The 23,984-nt window shown below is 39.0% G+C and overlaps 2 protein-coding genes across 2 annotated transcripts; both read right to left on the reverse strand.

Annotated features, from left to right (window-relative positions):
- Positions 1–1,736: 1,736 nt before the first annotated feature.
- On the reverse strand, positions 1,737–3,908 carry LOC120422754 (SAM50-like protein CG7639). Its single transcript, XM_039586299.2, has 7 exons — positions 3,662–3,908; positions 3,422–3,594; positions 3,184–3,365; positions 2,986–3,124; positions 2,388–2,928; positions 2,203–2,329; positions 1,737–2,124 (listed from the first exon to the last, which is right to left on the reverse strand). Exons 1-7 carry the CDS (start codon positions 3,680–3,682, stop codon positions 1,973–1,975), a joined length of 1,335 nt encoding a protein of 444 aa, XP_039442233.1. The 5' UTR covers positions 3,683–3,908; the 3' UTR covers positions 1,737–1,972.
- Positions 3,909–7,522: 3,614 nt separating this feature from the next.
- On the reverse strand, positions 7,523–20,227 carry LOC120422748 (uncharacterized). Its single transcript, XM_039586291.2, has 4 exons — positions 20,066–20,227; positions 19,738–19,921; positions 8,242–8,362; positions 7,523–8,170 (listed from the first exon to the last, which is right to left on the reverse strand). The coding sequence occupies exons 2-4, from the start codon at positions 19,889–19,891 to the stop codon at positions 7,981–7,983; spliced, it is 465 nt and encodes a 154-aa protein (XP_039442225.1). The 5' UTR covers positions 19,892–19,921; positions 20,066–20,227; the 3' UTR covers positions 7,523–7,980.
- Positions 20,228–23,984: the final 3,757 nt, after the last annotated feature.

Raw genomic sequence — 23,984 nt, forward strand, 5'->3', positions numbered from 1 at the left:
CCTCGTGGCGCGGTGGTTAGCGGCTTCGGCTGCCGATCCCTAAGTTGCTATGGGGCGCGGGTTCGATTCCCGCCTTATCCTCCTGGCCTTCTATCGGATGGGGAAGTAAAACGTCGGTCCAATTGCGTAAAAGAGGTTTCGGGTGACTCACCACACATAACCTTCGGACGCCGTGAAATGAGCAGAAACTTGCAACAGAGCCCACAAAAGACCCAGGGGTCGTTAAAGTGGATAGCTTTGCTTTTTTTACCCTTTGTACGACCACAAAGAGTTTAAAATGGACTTTTAATTCAATTTGTAAAAAATAACCTACTTGAAGTTTCTTTCCAAGGGCACCATAGTTGATCCATCAAAAAATGTTGTCTTGTCAAAAAAAAAAGTTGCGTTAAAATTAAAAAAAAAGTGATCTGAAATGGTTTTTAAACGTGTTTTTACCGTTGTAGATAAAAATTGACAAAGGGCTTTAGTACCCAATTGACCGAATTACAGCACCAAAAGGAATCAGCATGTGCCGGGTGTTGCCTTCTTGAAGCCACTTAAAGAATTTGTGATCTAATTCAATTGTGCTTAAAAATTTATAAAATTTTGTGGTACAGTCATTGACGTCCTAGTTGGCAATCATTGATTAATGACGTTTTCCATAACTTTACAAGGAAAGGGATAATCGTTCCCAAAAGGAATCAGCATGTGTAGGGCACTATTCTAAACAACTTGTTGAAGGAATTTTGTCAAAGTACTGAAAACGACGCAAAATTTATATCTTTGAACGAAAAATCATGACAATGATGGAAGCCTTCACGTTAAGGTGAAGCCGTTGATCATTTTCGAAGAAAATTAATCATCACTATAAAAAAATGTGTATTAAATTCAATTTAACGAATTTCAGCACCAAAAGGAATCAGCATGTTCCAGTTGTTGCCTTCTTGAAGCCATTGAAGGAATTTTTGATCTAAATCAATTGTGCTTCAAAATTTATATAATTTTGTGGCACAGTCATTGACGTCCTAGTTGGCAATCATTGATTAATGACGTTTTCCATAACTTTACAAGGAAAGGGATAATCGTTCCCAAAAGGAATCAGCATGTGTAGGGCACTATTCTAAACAACTTGTTGAAGGAATTTTGTCAAAGTACTGAAAACGACGCAAAATTTATATCTTTGAACGAAAAATCATGACAATGATGGAAGTCTTCACGTTAAACAAAACGTTTGATAGTGATTGTGAGCTCTGTGTAAACTAAAAGGTGACCACGTTCGTTTGACAATAATTGGTGTTAAACCGAGTGAACGTTCGGCGCGGAAGTGTGAGTGTGATTGAGTTGTGCTGGAACCGGTTGGCGGAATCCGCAGCCGCAAAATTCTGCGTCCACAATTGCGTCGAACGGATAAATTTGCTCTTAGCTTAAGTTGGCAAAATTTTAATGTGCGTACCGTAAACTGGGGGACTTGATAGGTTTTTCAAATGCCCGTCAAATTAATATCTAAACATTTTTGAGAATTTTGAGTATGTAAGCACTAAGGGATAGTTTATTGTCGAACATATATGCAAAAATGTGACTGATACATTGGATGTATCAAAATTAGTGGCCAAATCAAATTTCTATCAATGTCACCCCGGGCTATCAAAGTCACCCCAGTTTACGGTACTCGATTAATTTTGTAATCCGCAATACCATTGAATAAAAAAGATGATTGAACAAAACCAAAATGTCATCATGCAGGCAAACATTCAACGGTTGGTATAACAAATGACTGAAGCCCTTTATTCCAAACAGCTCTAGGATCAACGGCTTAAGATTCAATCCGAGCTCTGCAATCGTAAGCCAAACTGTGCCATCTTTAAATCGGTTTAACATGCTGCTGATAGGTAGCTGGTAGTTTAAGGCTTTCAGAAGGTCCTGCTGTTTGTGACTCGAAAACACTTTTGATTCCGGAAACCGGCGTGGATTTTTTGCTGCTGTTGTTGTTGTTCTAGATGAACTCGTACCCGATGCCAAATTGGAAACCTTTTTTGACACGATCGCTCGGCTCGAATGACAGTGGTTGGCAGTAGTTGAACTCAATGCGCGCCTTTTGGCCAATTCTAAATGCCAGACCCACCCCGGCTGTGCTGCGGAGTTTGTCTGAAAAGGGTGACGCGATTTGAAGTTAGTTTTTTTTTTGTCTATAATCTATAGGTTATAATAGGGGGTGAGGATTACCTGTTGTAAATGTATTGCACGTTCCAAAATTGTAGAATAAATGCGTTCTAAACAGGTTTCCAAATCCTCCAAAGTAACTGCTGAACGGAAGTGGACTCCAGATGTGCAGACCGGACGTCCAATAAGACTGCAAAAAATTTTTTTTGTAATTCAAGGACTAGATTCAACAGTTATTCGAAACCTACCTGACACCCGGCGGCCACTCCCTCGCGGTAAGGACAAGCACCGGACACCTCAAAGCCACGCAGCGATTGCGGCCCGCCCGGGAAGAACAGCTGATTGATGGGTATGCCTTCCTTGAGTTTATCGTTGAGTATCATTCCAACTCGTCCGCACATTTGCAGCGAAATTCCCGCAAACAATGGCACGTTGAGCTCACAATGCACGTCGCTTTTCATAACGCCAAACTGAGACAGCGAACTGCCCATCAGTTCCTGGGTGGTCTTGACAAACACTCCGTTCGTGGGGAACACGTTGCTGTCCCGGCCCTCAAACACTCCGATGTAGCGAATGATGCCGGCCAGCTTGGGGCCACAATTCTCCCGGACGAAGAACGGCGTTAGCTTGTCCATGGCGAAAATTTCCTTCATCCCGATCTCGTACTGTAAACTGTTGCTCAGACCAAAAGGTAGCGTGAAGGAAAAGTCCAGCAGCACCCCGGTCTCGTCGGTGCGGAATTTAGACGCTGGCGCTGGCGATGAATGCTTAAAAATGCCTATCGATGTTCTGAAAATAACACACGTTTAGAACTCAAAAGATCCCTCACTTACACTTTCTACTCACTCTGGGGCGTAATCTCCCAGCACAGTGTGGTAATACGGTTTCGTTAAGCGAAGATTAAGTACACTGCTTCGCACGTAGCTGTAGCTATAGTTTAAGCTAAGTCGCTCTCCCCGTCCAAAAATGTTGGGCGATGTGAGTTCTACGAGGAAAGATTAACATTACAGACTCGCCACAAGTGGCAAAATCAAACCAAAATACCCGCAGTCGCTGCTCCATCGTTTTGACCCAGCTCGGTCCCGATACTGCCAGTCAGACGGGACAGTTCAACGCCCTCAAATGACACTTCGTAGCCGTTCTTGGTGGCCTGTGGTCCTTTGCTAACGTCAATGTGTATCTTAAGATTCTTAAAAATTCCCAGCTGCATGAGGTTGTCTTTTACGCTGAAAGCATCAACATTAATTACTCTGTTTAACAACTCTGAAAGGCAACCACCCACTTGGTCGTTTCAACGATAACATCCTGGAAATTGGTCGCCTTGAACAAATCTCGGGTGGCTCGCTGCACGTAGTCATCGTGGGTTCTGCCTAGCCCCTGGATCTTAACGCAGTCCACCCGCGCCTTGTAGCGCGTAAAGTCCACATCCCCCTTGCGACCCGACACCGGAGGTTCCTGCAATTACCAAACCCGATCCCGGTTAATCAGTTTTTGGCACTTCCAAGTTCTTCTTCCAACTCACCTTTGATTTGCCGCTTCCCATTGCGCTGTGTACACGGGTTATGTAATGTATACCTATAGGATTGGTCAGTTGCCGGTCTCGTAAAAACTTGATAAAATGGGTATGATGTCAGGAGCTAAATTTTGCAACTTGCTCTTCTTTTAAATCACAATTTTCAGCTAAATTTAACCCATCAACATAGAAAACGAGGCTCACGAAATAAAAATTAAAATTTTGTGTTCGTCCGACTTGACAGTTAAAATTCGGCACTGTCAAAAACATTGCCGATCGGGAGATTTCGAACCCAAACAACGGGCGCGGTGTTGTCGAGGGGTGATGCATGTTTTCGAAGGAATAGTGGAACCCCGTTGGTTCGACATTGAATCACGCAGAAAAATATTTTGTAGAATCAGCCTGTACGAGGTTTGATTCAACAAAATTTTTGTTGAATATAATCAACGCTGATTTTGCGTTGGAACAAACCTTGATTTTCTCAATTCGACAAAAATCTTTTTTTGTTTTGAAAAAGTTGCTTTGACGTTTAGTATTGATTCAACAAAAATCTTGATTTTTAAATCAACAAAACGTTTTGTTGATTCAAATATGCCTTATTTTTCTGCGTGTTGTGTTGTCGAACGTGCTGAAGTCATGGGCTATCTACAATCACTTAATTTAGAACATCTAAGTAAAGTAAAATAGATAAGTTACTTAGGGAACATGCTAGGCTGATATACGTTGGTATTAGCCGATTCACGCGAGAAAAAGAAGAAGATTTTTTTAGATTGAGTTTGCGATCGAAAAGTCAGTATTGTGGTTTCTGTCGAAGAGCGAAATAACTAGGCGACTGAAGTTCAGATACAGAATGGTTTATTCATCTACCCAGTCAACTCAATCGGAATTCTGAAACTGAATTCAATTCGAATCGTTTACGTATTCCGTTTCAAACGCAACAACCGATTCCGCGTACGTATGTACGTGTATATTTACAACGTGTATATTTACAATATTTAATAAGGTTAACTGCGTTCGGTCCAACTCCACAGCTTGCTAGATCCCAACAGTTTCGGAAATAAATTGAATTTTCGCGGTGACTTATCTAACACTATACGCTCCGCTAACTGATCAACTCTAATTCTGAGTGCAACGAGATGTGTTGAACGCGAGGTTAAACGTCAATGAAAAAACATTTTGTCACTCTGGCACCAAACCGAAACGAGCGATTTCCACTCTCGCCGCATTTTCTGTCTGACTAAATAATATCAGTGCTTGCGTGTTGCCGTCGGAGGTTTTGGAAGATGATGGTGGGGCCATTTATACAAGTAAAAAATAGTACATATTTCATTTTGTTTTTTTTTTTATTAAAGCTAAAAACTAGAGAGCCTATATGGAGAGGCGAAATGTCACTCTCAGGGTTCCAATCGAACTGTCAAATCGGGGTTCCAATCGAGCAACAAGGTCATGTAAGAACAAGGTCGGAATCAATTTAAAATCATTTTGGCAAAAAAACGAGACTTATAACAATCAAAAGTATTGTAAAACTGTTGTTGATAATAATCTGATAGTTTTTGTTATGTTTGTGCTTGTTCGGTACAAGAAAAGTGCCAGCACCAAAGAAAAACTACAAGTTTTTCAACCTTAAATTTGCATGACTTTGAGTGTTTGAAATTTCTCCCAGAACATTTCATTTCCCTATGTAGGTCCCTACTAAAAACCACCGACATAAATTTTCGTCAATCAAAACAAGATGGAGGAATCACTACAGACTTGGCTTACACACTGATCGAATAATACCAAATTAAGCTTGACAGAAAAAAGCGGAGAGAAAAAGTGCGGCGAGAGAGAAAATCGGTCGTTTCGGTTTAGTGCCAGAGTGACAATAAATATTCCACATCATCCCAGTCATGAAATATTCTAGCAGAGTTAGTTCTGCCAGAATGCTAGAACGATGGAACATCCCAGCTAGAATGCTTTTAAAATATCCAGCTCTGTAAGAACTCTACTAGAATCCTGCTAGAACGTCGTGACTAGGATGGCCCGTCGTTATCACGGCGTTCTAACAGGATTCTTACAGAATTCTAGCAGAGCAAAAATATTCTTACTAGAACTATGCCATCATCCTGCTAGAACAGGGGTGTTCAAAGCTTTTAAATGCCAGGCCAAATTTAAAGCTCACACGAGCTTGCGGTGCGTGGCCGAATGGTTAAGCTGTCCGCTTTGTAAGCGGATGATTCAGGGTTCGATTCCCATCTGCTGCAACCTTCCATCGGATGAGGAAGTAAAATGTCGGTACCGGCCTTGGTTGTTAGGCCGTTAAGTCATTCCAGGTGTAGGAGTCGTCTCCATGCCATAAGTACAAACAACACACCAAACCAAGCCTACTCCGGTGGAATCGCTGGCGGCGGTTGGACTCGCAATCCGAAGGTCGTCAGTTCATCAAACACTGGGAGTGGAAAGGATCCTTGGAGTAGAAAGAGGTTTGGGTGCTCTCCCCATTCAAGCCTTCGGACTCCTAGGTTCGAGCAGAGACTTGCAATAGAGACCACAAAAAAGACCCGGGGGTCGTTAATGTGGATGGTTTGATTTTGATGAGCTTGCGGACTATATATTTCCCGAATTGTTACACTTATCTTGACATAGTCGAAGGGTTGATTTTTTCTTCTACAAATTTTCTTTTACAAATCTACGATAGTTATCGTTCATTAAATTGTAGACTACAATTTAATGAACGATAACTATTTATCACACACACAAAGAAAAAATACTGTAAATTTAAAAACATCGTTCATTGGATTGAAAGTTCACGTTGGTAAATATTCGTAGAAAGTTAAAAAAAAATTAATTTAAAAGTTGGAATGTTTTTGATACCACCATGCATTTCTGGAACAAAATCGGTTTATAGGTAAAAGGATTTTTACTTTTACTATAAGAAGAAACTTGTTTTGCCAAGAGTAAATAACATTTAACATTACAGTGTTGATTTTCGAGAGTTGTGAAGGATTTTATTTCAATATTTTAATATTAAAACAGTATGTTTTCGATTTTTTTTTGTATTTAACGCATCTGCTTATGGTTGGCAAATTCGGCGTCCAAGCTGTACTGATTCTTACGGTACGCCACCGGTCACGTCCGAAGACCCCAGGCTGAGCAGGTTACGGATGGATGTTTCGTTGGGCAGTAACATCGTGGCCTTCATTTTGGAGCGCGACAGCGATGTAGGGAACAGGATTGATTCGTTCATGTTCATTTTTTTTGTAATTGCAAAAAATGTTGTATGGAACACGGTGAACCTCGTTGGCTAAATGTATGACTCGTGCTGAAAAAACCTTCTTTTTGCAACTTGTTGCATAAACTGCTCCTTCACGGCTTTTTTTTTTTTTGAAATGCCTTTTTATAAAAAACTCTGTATATTTTTCCAGAAGCAAGGTAGGACTGAACTTTCTTCTGGTAAATTCAAAGGACTTTCAGGACTATACTTCTACGGTGTTAGTTTTTAAATTTAGTGAAAAGCGAAAATAAAATAAAATCTAAATATACAAAGAGGGGTTTCCTATACAAATTTGAATCGCTTTGCGGAAGACCGGTTCAAAACCCAGTGGGTTTTTTGAGAGCCCAAATGGAACCGTAAAATGCCGTTCTGAAAAATCGATCATGTCGAACCACCCTACTAAATATCACAGACAGTCTGTGTAAATACGTTCAAGGATGAAAAATACCGTTTAATTGAACAAATATGACTGATTCTTTGTAAACTGCAATGAGTGTGAACCACGGAACAGCGGAAAACGATCGAATTGATCGAAATTGAAATTTCACGAGGAAGACATTTGAAGCATTGAAGAACTGGTGGACAGAAGGGGTTGTATCAATTGTAGAAACTTTGTGTTTACTGAAAAAACTAAGAACTTTATTTTTTCAAAATCTGCATAATTCGAACTGATCAAACAAAATTAAGTATTGCTTACACTGAATGAAATAGAAACGAGTATATTTTTAATATGGGTCAACACATTATGAATTTGAGAATTTTCAACCATAAAACACGGAACGTTGTCGAGAAGGACGAGCTCAAAAGTTAGTACTTTTTCAGATAAATACATATTTCTAATATCACATACTTGACTAATAGGTATATGGTGTGTTTCTTGTTCGATAATACACATATTTTCTCCGTTATTTTAGCTTAGCCTTACGATGTTACAAGATTACGGTTCACATCTGTACATAAAAAAGGGCAAAAAGTACACCGGAATGCATCTTTAAGGTCTTGTTGGTTTCTATCTTGTTGTTCTTCTCATGCTGTGTGTAGGGAAAATTAGCTTTAGTTTTGTTTATCAGATCATTTAGTTCTTCTTTTCCTCCGAAGCATCCGAGGGCTTAATTTCCGGGTACTCCAGCTTGACTCCTGGCTCGCAGGTGAACTTGGGGCAGCAGTACGGGAAGGGGGCGGTCTTGTTGGTCTTGTCCGTATCCAGCTTGCACTTGTCGTTGGCCAGTGGGAGCGGTCCGCAGTCCTCGACCAGTTCCAGCAGTCTGTAATGAGCGATTAGTTGAAGTTGAAATATTAAAAAAAAAAATACAACAACTTAAATGAGGAAACTTACTGGGCTGGGTTGCTCTCGGATACAACACAGGTCGAGCGGCCGCAGAACGGAGCGAGGTCCCACGACTTGCCGGGTTCAATGGTGGCGCAACGGGTTGAAGCGAAGCACATGCCGGGGAAATCTGAAATTAATGCAAATTGTTAGATTATTAGTTGGCGTAAATGGCGTAAATGAATTAAAAAAAAAACAACAGAGAATTTTGGCGGTTGATTGTTAAACTTATTTGTACAACTGAAATTTAGAAAACCTTAACGATGTAAAGCTTGATTTAAAAACTACCTTTCCTGTTTAAGTAACCTTTTATGTTGAATGTCCTTTAAAAAGACCATGAGTTTTTTTGACTAAATATAATTTTATGCAGCCTGTGCACGATGTTCCGTCTAGACATCACCAGTTTATCGCAAAGGACGTACAACTTTTAAGATGTAGGTCAACGAGCGAGGTGTATCTCTTCCTTGCCCAAGGTACCACCCATAGATCAAGTGATTGGCCAATGCAAGCAAAAGGTTGGTTGTAAATTACGGTTTCCGATCGCAGTGTTGGAAAGAACGAGCCATAAAGTCACGGCTTGTCATCCACCAGAGGACAACAACGTGGTAAATGTCGATCGCGCTGGTTTGCCCACGTTTTGTTGTATATTGGTATCGGTTGGATCGGTCTCGTGATCGCTTGGGGCGAAGAAAAAACGCACGCTATTATGCAATATTTGCACAAAAAAGGGGTGTAGGTACATGAAAGCGAGAGGAAACAAAGATTAAATAAGGTGCGAAAAACTGGTTTCGCAGTGGACCATGCAAAAAAAAAAAAAAAAAAACAAGATGTGCAAATAATGAAGAAAGGACTGCGGCCGGTTGCTTTCATTGTTGCCATTTACAGGTCAAAGTATGGTCCCGATCGCGTGGGCTTGCATATTACGTAACGTTTGCACGAGACATGCAGGGGTGATTCATCGGGGACTTTCTGAGGTTGCATTGGCATCCTGGTAGATTAATTTTTGGGCTGTGAACGTTAAATTAAGGACTTAATCCCCTAAGTGAATCCCAAACACGAGCTTGATTAGTTGCGGTTTTTTCGAGCTTACATGCTAAGCTGCAGCCATTAGAGTGATCCTTTTTGAAAAAAAGTTTCACGGATCGTTCTAAAATTTTGGCCATCGGCCTATTTTTGCATGCAAAATCGACCAGCAAATGTTCAGTACGATCCGGGAAACTTTTAGCTAAACATTCTTTAACTGTAACATTATTAAAAGTGGGCGAATCTGTTTACACTCTTAGGCAAAGTTTTTACCCCTGGAGAACAAATACTAGCTCGTAAAGTTTTCGAAAAACAAAAAGATCTTTCAGATCTGATCTCGAAAAATGCCACCGGACCGTCTGGGATCGAACCCAGTCCAACTGGGGTGAGAGGCAATCACTACACTACCGGTCCCGACAAAAATACATTATGTAAGGTTTATTTTAACATTTCTATTAAAAATGAAACAGATTTTTTTACATTTCTATCCACAGTCCAGACTCGATTATCTGAAGGCCTTGGCAAAATTTCACTTCGGATAATCGAATCACGAAAAAAAAATTCTTTGTTGTTTTATTTTTGATTGCCGAGCTCAAGTATGACCCCTGAACTAGGGACCTACATAGGGAAATGAAATGAACGCCCAAAGTCATTCAAATTTAAGGTTGAAAAAATTATAGTTTTTATTTGGTGCTGGCACTTTTTTTGTACCGAACAAGCTTTGTGCATAACAAAAACTACCAGATTGTTATCAACAACAGTGTTACAATACTTTTGATTGTTATAAGTCTCGATTTTTGCCAAAATTATTTTAAATTGAATCCAACCTTGTTCTTGCATGATCTTGTTGCTCGATTGGAACCCCGATTTGACAGTTCGATTGGAACCCTGAGAGTGACATTTCGCCTCTCCATATAGGCTCTCTACCCTAAACTACTCTAAAGTGATTTAGAATTTTTAAATCCTAGGTGGCGACCAAAATGGCGATGCCGAAATACTGAAACTATGCATATTTTTAGTGTAATAGGCAATCAACTGTTCAAATTGGACTAAAATAAGGCGCAGAACTCGAATTTTGTGTTAACTGTAACAAAATAAACAAATACGATATTTTTTGTTCATGATTCGATTATCCAAAGTTCCATACAAACCATCGGATAATCGAAATTACGGATAATCAAGGCTTCGGATAATCGAGTCTGGACTATATCTTCAAAAGATTAAACTTTTATATATTTTTGAAATTTTCGATGCAAATACGAGTGGTAAGGCGAAATCGTATCATACTACCGAATTAAATCACAATGTGAATCAAATATAATCGAAAACTATTTAAAAAAAAGCTTTCGTTCAGAGTGTTATTATTTATGTTTGTGTTAGTTTGAAAATTATAATTGGATTTACTTTATTATCTCCACGAACCAATTAAGCGCCTGTGATCAACTGGAACGTAGAATTACGACACCGACCAGTAAATATAAAATCCATGAAGCGTTACTACAATCAACCTGCGTTGTCAAAAACATGCCACGACCGTGAAAGACTTCCAAGCCTAAAGGCCGGTTTGTTAAAAAGTTCTTTATCCGAAAGGCTGCCACTTTTTTATCATACAATTGTTGCAATTTGTCATCCACAAGACAACAATTTCACGGTTGGATTGATGGTCATACATAATTCCAGATTCCATAAGTAACCTTCGTGTCAGCTATATGGACACCACCAATCATGCACACATTGTTGAGCAATACAGAAGCTTGAGACCAAGCGATACTGTAATATCTGCTGGGCAGTGAATTCTCTCACAACATGCTAATGTGTCTAACTAATTAAGTTAATTTGACTCTTACTCTTTTGCAATGTCTATAGACTAGCTAAGTTTGTTTGCTCAGTATTTAAGTTTGCCTATGCATCTCAGAACAGTGCATTGTTCTGCGGCGAGCTGTGCGCAATTCTGCACATTCAACTGCAAATGCCGAGAATCGTGACGCGATAATTTACCGCCTTTTACCATCACTTTGATTTGAATTGAAGCGTTAAGTTTTCCCTTTCATCTGTTTATGATTACTTGTGCGGATTCCCCTGCCTGAAGTGTTTTACAACTGTTGCAGCTTGTGAACGTAACTTCGTAAAAGGTCAGCCATAGAATAGTCAGGAAAACTTTGCTCACGACGAAGAAGCTAAGCCGGCTGGTGACTCACTTGGTGCTACTCATTAGGCGGTACTTTTCCGGTTTTAAACCCCCCTTCCAATCCCGATATGACGAGCATGACTTTGAGTGAACTTGATTTGAAAGCAAAACAATTGCTTTTATTACCAATGGTAATTAATTCAGCACCGATTGGAGCCCACAGATTAACTAAACCGTTCCAAAGTAACCTTGAGCGATGATGCCGGGGCGGTAGCTGATGATGGTTGTCGTGCCGTTCTCCTCCGAATGGTCAGCGGAGCGCACTGCAATGGTTGGAAACCGGTAACTATAGGGGCGGATTTCCCCACGCAGTGTCTGGCGATGGACCGATCTGGGGGGCTTTATTTGGCGACAGTTTGCGTTGGCACGAAAATCACGTTTTTGGGATTTACCAGATTTTAAAGCATGAATTTGCAAGATTGCATCAGGCATCCTCTACTAACCCATAATGTTAACTCTTTGCTGAGTCATTTGTGGTTTAAATTGGATATTAAGTTATTCTGATCTCGTGCCCAGGCAATGAATCTCTTTCTAAGACATTCAAATAAAATTGATTTTAATACGTAATCGTTCGTGATGCGCTTTGTATAACAATTTGAATGAAGATTTTAATAGTAAATTACTTTAATCAATAAATAGTTAAATAATGTAAACAAATGTACACAGAAGTCGTAAACGGCTGATAAACCATGCGTCTCCATAAAACTTTCAGACAATTTAATGGAGACGCATGATAGTTTTTTTTTTATAAATTACTTTTAACTTAAAATCTCGTTTGATAATTCTTTCCTAACTGATTCAAAGTTCGTTCAAAAATACTCTCCAAAGCATTGAACTTGAATTTCGCCCACCGTTTAGCTGGTTCAGTTTTATGCAGAAACGTGCTCTGCAGATAAAAGTATACCATTAGCCGATACGATACGACGGTCAAGTTCATCAAACGGTCCCGATATGCATGATGAATCGCTATGACATCAACGGGGTCCGGCCAGCGAGTTGAAAAATATTTGCGCATAGAAAATACAGCAAAGAGAGTGAGGAAAAAAGCTTTTCATCCGCTTGTTAGTCCGTCGATATTGAAATGTTGTCCCATTTGCAATGTATAAATTGTACGTTTAAAAGTGTTTAACATGTGACGTTGGTGCCATCCACAGATGACGTAGTATTTTTTTCGAGGATTATTTATTTGGTTTGTTGTCAAATTTAGTAAATAAAAATAAAAATAAATAAAATAAAAATCTCTTTTTATGCGTTGTTATGGGACACGCTTGCACTTATTGCACACCATGTTTGATGAATCTGTCCGCAACAGTTCACAAAAGAGCGAAAAAAAAAGCTGATGCCAACCCCTTCCGGTGTCGTTATGCTGCTGCGGGGGAACAAATTAATTATTGAAGTTGGGTTGACTTAGGAAGCATGGTTATGGTTATTTTAAATCACGGTTCCGAGAATGGCAAAGTGTTCCGCGTGGCGGGCTGCATTCGTCCCGGTTGGCTGCTGGACTACACAGCTTGAAATGAGTTGGGATGGGTCACTTTAGGGCATTTTTTTCAGATGGTTTATGTAGATAAGTTTGGACATTTAATTTTCCGTAAATCATTTTTTCCGTAAATGAAGATACTTTTTTTGCAAGTATAAAACTTTCGAAACAGATACGAGTTCAAGATATTTGAAAATAATAAAAAAAGACTGAATAAATATGATTGCAAAACTCGTCATTTATGAAGTTTTTGACAGCAAACACTTCAGAATTTGTCAAGGTATGATAGATTTGGGCTCACTGAACATTAGCCTGTCCCATTTTGAGGTCATGTCGAGGAATTTCAGGTGCTCACTTCTTAAATGATAGATTATGATGTTAGGAACAATGTTTTCTTAGACAAGAAAAAATAATAAAATACTTTCTCGCACCCCCTAGTCGATTTACTGAAAAAAGTCACTTTTTTGAACAAATTTTCTAAAATCGCTTGGAATCAATACAAAAACTGTTTCGATCAGGTGTGTATTATCTTCAAACGATAGGTTTTTGTCCATAGATTAAGATGCACTATCAATATTGGACCAAAATTTAAGTTTTTGGACTCTCCCAGGCGGATTTGTGTCGAAAAAATCGCATTTTTTCGAAACTTTTTTCAGAAATGTTCATTTAATTTAGGGTAGCCTATTTTTCCCAGTAAAACCAATACATGCAGCTTGTAGGAAATTTCATGGCGAACATTTTTCCCTCTGAGAAAATGCAATTTCGACACTCCAGAGCCGAGATATTTGAGTTTTAGTGAGGAAAAAAGTGCCAATTTTCAAAATTTCTCAGAATTCAGAAGCAAGGCCTACTAATTACACGATGTAGCAAGCATATGTCTCAAAGGTCAAGGTATGCTTTTTTATAGTAATTTTGGCGGCTGAATCCAAATCTGAAATCAAATTTCGTGTAAACAGTGATGTTTTGGAGCTACACCCTTTTGGAATGTTATTTGCGTGTTTAAGAGGCAGTTTTTGTAAATATTAGTCGGTTTGTTCTAGAGGTCGTATCGAGGTGCTCCGATTTGGATGAGATGAGATGAGATGAGGGAAGTGGGGTAAAACGGGCATTGAAGTTTGAAGTTTCCAAGGATTTCGAATATGACAAAATTGAGACTAAAAAGTGCCGCTATGGATGCTGTAGGGACAATAACTAACGTTGTAAAATGTTTGTTATAGAAAAATCGAAAAACTATGAGAAAAACTGCGATTGGCCAAAAAGTTATTACCGTAGGATTATAGTCCATGAAATTCCCTAACTTTTGAACTAAAAGAGTATGGGTGTTGGAGGCTGTTGCAAAAAGATATTGAGGTTTTAAAAAAATCCATTTTTAACAGTAATTTGCAAAAGCTATGAGAAAAAGTTAAACTAATCCTGGATGTCTATGGCTCATTTTGAAGTGCTTCTAAAGACCTTTCGAATGCATCTAAGAGTGTTTTGAAATGATGAAGTTTTACTAAAATGCGAGCAATTTTAAGATTTTTTATGTTTTTGGATCTCAAACTTCAATGCCCGTTTTACCCCACTTCCCTTTGTCGTCGAGGGCTCATATTTCGCATGAGTTCATCTCATGTATAGACAAACAAACGCTGAAAGTTTCATCCAAATCGGAGCACCTCGATACGACCTCTAGAACAAACCGAGTAATATTTACAAAAACTGCCTCTTAAACACGCAAATAACATTCCAAAAGGGTGTAGCTCCAAAACATCACTGTTTACACGAAATTTGATTTCAGATTTGGATTCAGCCGCCAAAATTACTATAAAAAAGCATACCTTGACCTTTGAGACATATGCTTGCTACATCGTGTAATTAGTAGGCCTTGCTTCTGAATTCTGAGAAATTTTGAAAATTGGCACTTTTTTCCTCACTAAAACTCAAATATCTCGGCTCTGGAGTGTCGAAATTGCATTTTCTCAGAGGGAAAAATGTTCGCCATGAAATTTCCTACAAGCTGCATGTATTGGTTTTACTGGGAAAAATAGGCTACCCTAAATTAAATGAACATTTCTGAAAAAAGTTTCGAAAAAATGCGATTTTTTCGACACAAATCCGCCTGGGAGAGTCCAAAAACTTAAATTTTGGTCCAATATTGATAGTGCATCTTAATCTATGGACAAAAACCTATCGTTTGAAGATAATACACACCTGATCGAAACAGTTTTTGTATTGATTCCAAGCGATTTTAGAAAATTTGTTCAAAAAAGTGACTTTTTTCAGTAAATCGACTAGGGGGTGCGAGAAAGTATTTTATTATTTTTTCTTGTCTAAGAAAACATTGTTCCTAACATCATAATCTATCATTTAAGAAGTGAGCACCTGAAATTCCTCGACATGACCTCAAAATGGGACAGGCTACTGAACATGCTCCAATCGAATACAATATTAGTGAATTTCCTGCGAAAGTTGATTATTTCAGGTGCAAATGCATTGAAATCTATCTAAGGAACCAAGCGTCCATTGAGTTTCTCTTTTCCAGAAAGACACCTGGGAGGTGCCTGGCTTCTTAGCAAGGAAACATATCCTTTGTCCCAAAATTTACAGCTTTATTATTTCGCAGGAAATTCCAAGAAAATTCACTTAAAATTCATTTCTATCGATTGGAGCGTGTTCGGGGAGCCCAAATCTATCATACCTTGACAAATTCTGAAGCGTTTATTGACGTCAACTTCAAACATGTCAAGTAGTGTTATTTCATGACTCAAGGAAGAAATATGGATAGCTCATTGAAAATATTTTCTAACTATAAAATTTGCTGCATTTACGGATTATTAATGTTGTACTAAGAGCAGATTTTTTTTTCTTTTTTTCAATAGGGCATTTGGGTTTGATGCTAAGTCTTTCAAGTTTCAAATCTTTTTCAAATTAATTATAATAAATTGTAACTTCTTTATCCTAACCTCAAACTTATATGTGATATAATTAAGAGTTCAAAAAATATTCTGTGTGAAGATCCACCTGATTAGAAAAAAAAAACTAACTCAATCCACCTTGGGAAAAAAACTAATCTCAATCCTTACATAAAAAAAGTCACACCAAATATCTGGAAATGGTTTTCGTCTGAATTATTAACTCTTCGAAAAATTCAGACTCGAGATCTGTTCTTAAAAATTAAATAAATAGCTGCAAGTTGGGATGGGAATCGAACCCAGAAAAAGAAAATAGAAGTTTAGATGCTCTCCCCAATCAAGCCTTCAGACTTCTAGGTTCGAGCAGAAACCTTGCAATAGAGACCACACAAGACCTGTGGGTCCTTAAAGTGGAAGGTTTGTTTTTCTTTGTTCAATGTCAAGACGGCTCTCTCGTTTTCACTATTATATGTCTTTTTCTGTTGTCCTGTATGACTTTATGACTAACCGGGCAGGAAATAGGAAACCAATGTAATCAGAAGCCAAAAAAAAAAAAAAACTAATAAACATTTCTTGGGAAATGTTTACCGCCAAGCATCAAGTGACGTCCAAATAAAAAAAAACACGCAGTGAAAATTTATCTGAAACCTTACTGATGTCATCTTGTAAGTTGTTTATCTACGTAGCTGAGAGTGTTGTGTGAAATACAAATTAGCACCTTTGTCAAAACGAGTTTTTGGACTTAACGGTACCCCAAGACGGGAAATACGTTTGAATCAGCGTTTTGTTACTAGAACAAGGACACGTTTCGTGCTGCATCATCGTCCTAATCTATTCTCAACGGCATCGATCAAAAAAAGGGAATTAATGGGTGCGAGCGACTAGTCGTATCAAATTGAAACCCATGCTCGATTTATATGGAGCACTTTGTGTTTCTCAACCTTAATTAATGGAAAGATCTAGAAAAGCATGCAACCGGTTTGCAAAGCCACACACATTCGCTATGGAAATCGCGGCTCCAAGATCTAAGACAAGGTGCACCTGTGATTGGAAACTGCTTTTTTTGCTGTTGGTTGGCTCGTGTTGTCCCCCCTCGTGTCACGACGGATTTGATAATTCAGAGTAGCGCGATCGGTGGTAGGTTTGTCCCTCTCTACACACACACATAGCTCATAAAACCCACTAACTCATGCGCACATAGTCTGGTCTGGTCTGCAAAGGCTATACTAGTAGCAGCGTTTCTTCTTAGTACAACGCGCTAAAACATCCCTTGCCTGTGCTTTTGCTGCGCGCGGTGACCAACTTTGACGTGCATGACTGATTGCATGAAATGGAGGGAAACACACTGAATTAAGTAATTGCAACTCGTAAATTGGCGTCTTCTTACGAGACGAAATGGCAGCAGCAGCAACGGAAGAAGACGAGCACCAAGAGGTTGATAGAACAACGGAAAAAATAGCACACTTTTAAAGTACGCTATAGGTGCTTTTCCTCTGCCCTTTACCAGTGGTTACCAAACTGTTTGTTTGTTTGTCGTTGAATTTTTGAAATTAGTTTGCTTCTTGGTCCGTCAATACTATTTGCCCTGCATATCTGGAGTTTTTTTTAAAAAGGACCAATAAACCAAATTTTCAGTTTTTGCTTTTTGGGTGTTTTTTAATACCCCTGACTCAAGGCGGTTTCAAAAACACCCAAAAAGCAAAAACTGGAAATTTGGTTTATTGGACCTTTTCAAAAAAAACTCCAGATATGTCTAAATTCCAGCCGGGACCGTGGTGTAGGGGTAAGCGTGATTGCCTCTCACCCAGTCGGCCTGGGTTCAATCCCAGAAGGTCCCGGTGGCAAATTTCGAGACGAGATTTGTCTGATCACGCCTTCCGTCGGACGGGAAGTAAACGTTGGCCCCGGACTAACCTAAAAAAAAGGTTAGGTCGTTAGCTCAGTCCAGGTGTAGGAGTCGTCTCCCTGGGTCCTGCCTCGGTGGAGTCGCTGGTAGGCAGTTGGACTAACAATCCAAAGGTCGTCAGTTCGAATCCCGGGGTGGATGGAAGCTAAGGTGTAAAAAGAGGTTTGCAATTGCCTCAACAATCAAGCCTTCGGACACCTAGTTTCGAGTAGGAATCTCGCAATCGAGAACGCCAAGGCAATGCTGTAGAGCGAATAATTTGATTTTTTTATGTCTAAATTCCACAAACAAATATTAAATATTTGACCATATTTCTACAAAAATATCACATCAAACGAATTTTTGAACAATGATGTAGGGGAAATATACCCATTTTAATCACTCTAAGCCGTTCGACCAATTCTCATCACTTTTGCTGTTTTCCGCTATAAAATTATCATTTTCAGATGTATCAACAATGGGGAGTTGTTTGCTCACTTTTATTTGAGCTATTTATTAGTTTGGAACAGTCAAAAACAAAGTATGAATGCTTTAATTCATGATCAAAGTACTGGGTATAGTTCCCCTACATATTATCATATTTAGCCTAGAATGTTAAAAAGCTAAATGAAATTTTAAGATTTTAAAAAAGTGTCTACGTGGTTTACGGATGGTCCCTAAGTAGTATACGCACTTGGTAAGAAATACGTGAAGAAATTTTTTCAATGGACAGCAGCTGTAGCGAAAGCTAACCAGAGAGGGTGAAGAAAAGCCAAATAAATCGCCCCTATCCATTGTTCTGCTGTTCGTAAAGCTGTTGACCCATTTTCTTGGGAGGTGCGTACGAATTCTTGCAAGATTTTTACGAAAATATAAGTTTTAAAGAGATTTTTTTTTGAATTTAGGACAAAAATTTTCACGACAAATTTAACAAATATTATTAAACATTGTAGAGAAAACTAAACCATAAGTAATCGAAATTACGATTTGAAATATTTTTTTAACTGTCACGTTTTTCAGTTTTTTTTTTGATAATTGGCGAACTCTATAAATCCTTGCAGGAGCATTGCCGATCTGTGCCTATTAATCGGAGTGCTTTTATAATACCGTCAACTGGGGCGAGTTGAAACAGCTGATAAGCTATGATTTTGTGCAATATTTTGATAGACTGACTGGTTTTGGTTAGAACAGACAAGATTCACCCCTTATTTTTGCTACCCTCACAGATAAACGTGGGTGCACATGATTGCTTAAGATGATTTCATACTTTTTATATCCGAAATTTACAATTTTATTTAATGGCAGAAAATTCACTAAAATTCAATTTTGACGATTGGAGCATGTTCATGGAGCCCAGATCTATCATACCTTGACGAAACTGAATTATTTACTGACGTCAACTTGTAAATTTCAAGTTGTGTTACTTCGTGTAAATGTTGAAAAATGGAACTTTGTATGTTGGTTCAGCTTTCTTAAATTATTCTTGTCCTCAAATGCACATTGCTTGATTTACTTTTAAAAAGTAACATGCAAAAGTAACAAAAACTCAAAAAAAGCTATATTTGAGAAAAAAAAAATAAAACTTAAAATCATAAAGTCTGTTTTGGATCACAAAACCAAATCGTTCAATAAAATGTTTTTCCCTGATTTTTGCGATGCAAACTTTAAATAATATATCAAGCAAATGTAATTGCTAACAGAAGATAGCACACCACCCACCAATTGAGGAGAGGGATCGCAGGGATCTCATTTGTGGGAACCACTGACTCTGTACTAACTTGTTGCGAATGGGTGTGCTGCTGCTGTTGCTGCTACTAACTAGCAATCATCTATTATTTGTTGCGAAAAATTCCTGCTGCTTCTTCACATGGAAACAGAAAAAAAATACAGCAGCTCTTTCAATGAATGGTGGCGGAGTTGCGTTGTGGACACCCCGTCACTCACTCAATCGCCATAAATCTCCATTATTGCGCGGATTATTGTGTCGGATTATGTAAAAGCATCATACGGTACGTATGTGTCTTTGTATGGGACCCACCTCGGAGTACGTCGGCCGGAATCAGGCGCTTGTAGATCTTGACACCCTCCTCATCCTTGCTGTCCTTGGTGCTCGCAGGCTCGTCCGCAGCAAACACGTTGGCCACGCAGAGGGCAGCAGCGACGACAAACACACCGAAAGTGAATGGCTTCATGGTTTCTTTTATTGGTGGGAGTGGAGAGTTCTGGAAACAATCACACAATAATCACTACAATAGCCGACTTAAGCCACACACCGCTCACACTTGAGAGGGGCAATTTTCTAATAAACGTTAATCAACGGAATTCTGTGTTTTTTTTTTAAATTTTTCATTCACCAAGAAACTTACAACCAAAGGTGATCAACAGCACAAACAAGAAACAATTGCACGCGTTAGCCAAACTGTGGCGCAAATCGATTCTCTTCTTTTTCCGCAAATTGCGCCCAAAAACGGACCACACGACGCCGGAGACGTTGACACAGTAAAAGTTGGTTCACTTGTGAGGTCGGGGATAAAGCATCCAGTCGTATTTATAGGGGTCGAAGGAAAAAAAAGCCGAAGCACAAGTCGCCACTTTACTGCGTTCTCCTCTCCGTCGTGTCGTGTCTGGTTTGCTGCTCTCTGGAAACGATTAGTATTATTAGTATGTACTACCATCCACGGGGCTTGGCACCTTCTACTACTTCTACTTTTTCTCTTTGGGGCAGAGCCGCGGCGCAGACCAATCGTCTCGGCTGCTGCTGGAAGGGATCGTGCCATCATCGATCGAAAGGCGACACGTTCGAGCTGCTGATTCAGAAGATTCGCGAAGAACTGAGCCGAGACTTCAAGGGGACCACTTCCGCACCGGACGGCTTAAATCTGCTTCGTAAGATCCTGTGACAAGCCCAAACTCCAGCTTAAAAAAATAAATCTCTTAAAATAAGCTCCAAAGTTATTGGTTAACAATTTCCCATACCACTCAAAGCGTAACGGCCCTGAAATGCCGTCACCACGTTTTAAACAGTCACATTTTGTCTCGATTAGTTGTTTCAGCGTTTTTTTTGGAAAATAAAATCAATAGAGCATGAACTATGAACTTTTGCATCCGGATATTTATTCCGCTTAATGGAAAGTTTGGTGGATAAATCCTGCGTTAGGTAATGAGCGAAGCCTTTGAATGTTTTTTTTTGCAATTTGAAATAAGGAGCGATTTTTGTACAAGGAAAAGTATGTTAAAAACAGATGTTATATTTTGTTAATTAACAAAAAAACTGCATTGAGTCTTAACTGCCTTATATTTCCATCCGATGTTGAAATTTATTCAAGTGAAAAAAGCTTAGATGAACGGTTGTATGCCTGAAGAGGAATTGCAGAAAAGTGCGCGTTTAAAAGTTTTCATAAAAAAATGAATGTAGGAGGTTTGAGGTGCGAAGTTTTTAAAACTCTTCAGAGCTGAGTTTTCATCAAATGCTTGGAATACTAACTTTAAACTTATTATGTTTTTTTGATTAAAAATGATTTTTTTTGAAAAACAATATTTTTTATACTCGATTGTTCAAAACTCCCAACCCCAACCCAGAGCAAAGCCCCGGGTCTTTTGTGGGTTCTGTTGCAAGTTTTTTTACTTCTCCATTCAATAGAAGGCCAGGAGGATAAGGCGGGAATTGAACCCGCGCCTCATAGCAACTTAAGGATCGGCAGCCGAAGCCGCTAACCACCGCGCCACGAGGCCCTCAACCCCAATCCTATTCCCAACCAATTGGGCTCAAACGTGGGATTCGAGCTCAACATACAATCAATATATGAAAAATGTTCATTATTTAACTACACTCAAACCCCGATGGTTTGACACCAACTGTTGTCAAACGAACGGGGTCACTATTTAATTTGACACCCCTTTTACACGGAGTTCCCATATACTTCGAAACGTTTGTTTTGATAGTGTGCGTGAGCGCCGTTGAAAAAGTGACAGTTCGTCACTTTTTAGTTTGACTTTGACCAAAAAAGTGTCAAACGAAAAAGTGACCAACCACCGGGGGTTGAGTGTATCAATTTCGAATCAATTTATTGTTATGTATCATTTATGTGGGTTCTTGATAATTAATCTGGAAAATTTCGTTACAATGGGCAAAGACAGCGCTTTCGAAAGTTTCCCCACTGATTTCTCATTGGATAGGTCGTTTGACTAACTTTGTAAAAATGTAGCAACTATGTGAAAGTAATTTGGATTTCTTTCACAATCATTTTTGACGTAGACTTATTGACGTAGACTTACGTCTTTGTCGAAGGTACTGGGGTGCCATTTCAAAAAACCCGGGCCGAAGGCCCTGGATTACTGCGTCATCCGTCAAACGCTTATATCTTCCTTCCCTCTAATAGAATCGACACGATTTATGTTCCATTCGATTCGAAAATTATTCAGCAATTTGCTTTAAAACTTTCATTGTTGGCAAAATAGTTTAACTATTGAAACAATTGAATGTTTTAAAAAGTTTTCAAAATGCAGAGATTTTGCAAGCAAAATGAGCGCTTCCCACTCACGGACGGGAATGTCAAGTACCTATTTTGAGGGGAAAATCATCCGAGCAACGCGACCGAGTGTCGGTCGCGAAAAAGGAGGGGAAGTAGCGGCCCGAAATGCTATATAAGAACGCGCGCCAGATCCCATTCTATCATTCACGTCTCAGACGTCGGACCGGCAGCAGCAGGAAAGCTCAGCCCAGAGCAGCAGCAGCAGGAGAGAGGGACCAGAACTGGAAAAGAAGCGCGCATCGCCTTCTCGTCGTCACCGTCAGCCAGTTGCCTCTCGATGGCCGGACCGTTTGGATCTTTCGTGGTTGCCGTGGTTTGGAGTTGCCTCACTCCCCGTCCCTCGTCCCACCCGGGACGAGGCATCAACGAGATGAGGCGCGCGCCTGCTGCCTTCCGCTGAAAAGCCTCTCTTGGGTCAAACCGTGGTTGTGAAACAATCAAGACATCCAACTACAGTGAGTCAAATATTTGTCCGTACCCCCCCGTACGGAAAATGTTTGTGATATAAAAGTACATAAAATTCGACTAAAGTGCCATGTTTTATACATCAATCGACGCGGCAGAATGTCCTCTTTAAGACACTGTCATTGGATTTGCAAAAAACTTTTTCTTAAAAAATACAAAAATAGTTTACTGAAAAAAGTAAAATAAAGAGGTCAAATAATTGTCCGTACCCCTAATAAAAGTACAAAATCTGATCGATTTAAGTGAATTCATTTATGAAATGTTGTTTCTGTGTCAAATACTAGTACCTCTAGCCAGTTTGTGACAACTTTGAACTTCTGATAACTTTGTTAAGTTAGTTTATATTAAAAATTGGATTAAATTTAGTTTTTTTTATGTAAAACTTATCAAAATATTAGTTTATAAACAACTATTTTTATAAAATTGCTATTTTATGTTGTAAGAGTCTCTATTTAACAAGTTTTAACAATATTTGTTCGAAATATACATTGTTTTCATCTTTTTTATTGACATTTTTCGACCAAAAATACTGTTTCGGAACAATACCGTTAAACAATCCGGATTGTCCCGGAACCGGTTTAACCCCTCGGAGGGAAATTTTGTGGTGGTCAGATAGAGGACAAAAAAACCCACCTCTTGCAATTTAAAGCATCCAATTTCCACTACAGCCCGATTACGAGTCCCTAGTCTGAAATTTGAAATTTTCACTTTCCGTACTGAGAATTTTTGTACCGTCCTGGGACAGAATGTTTTGCTTGGGGAATTTGAAAATTTCAAATTTCAGACTAGGGACTCGTAATCGGGCTGTAGTGGACGAAATTGGATGCTTTAAATTGCAAGAGGTGGGTTTTTTTGTCCTCTATCTGACCACCACAAAATTTCCCTCCGAGGGGTTAAACCGGTTCCGGGACAATCCGGATTGTTTAACGGTATTGTTCCGAAACAGTATTTTTGGTCGAAAAATGTCAATAAAAAAGATGAAAACCATGTATATTTCGAACAAATATTGTTAAAACTTGTTAAATAGAGACTCTTACAACATAAAATAGCAATTTTATAAAAATAGTTGTTTATAAACTAATATTTTGATAAGTTTTACATAAAAAAACTAAATTTAATCCAATTTTTAATATAAACTAACTTAACAAAGTTATCAGAAGTTCAAAGTTGTCACAAACTGGCTAGAGGTACTAGTATTTGACACAGAAACAACATTTCATAAATGAATTCACTTAAATCGATCAGATTTTGTACTTTTATTAGGGGTACGGACAATTATTTGACCTCT

This window comes from Culex pipiens, chromosome 3, assembly GCF_016801865.2.
Source record: "Culex pipiens pallens isolate TS chromosome 3, TS_CPP_V2, whole genome shotgun sequence".
NCBI lineage: Eukaryota > Metazoa > Arthropoda > Insecta > Diptera > Culicidae > Culex > Culex pipiens.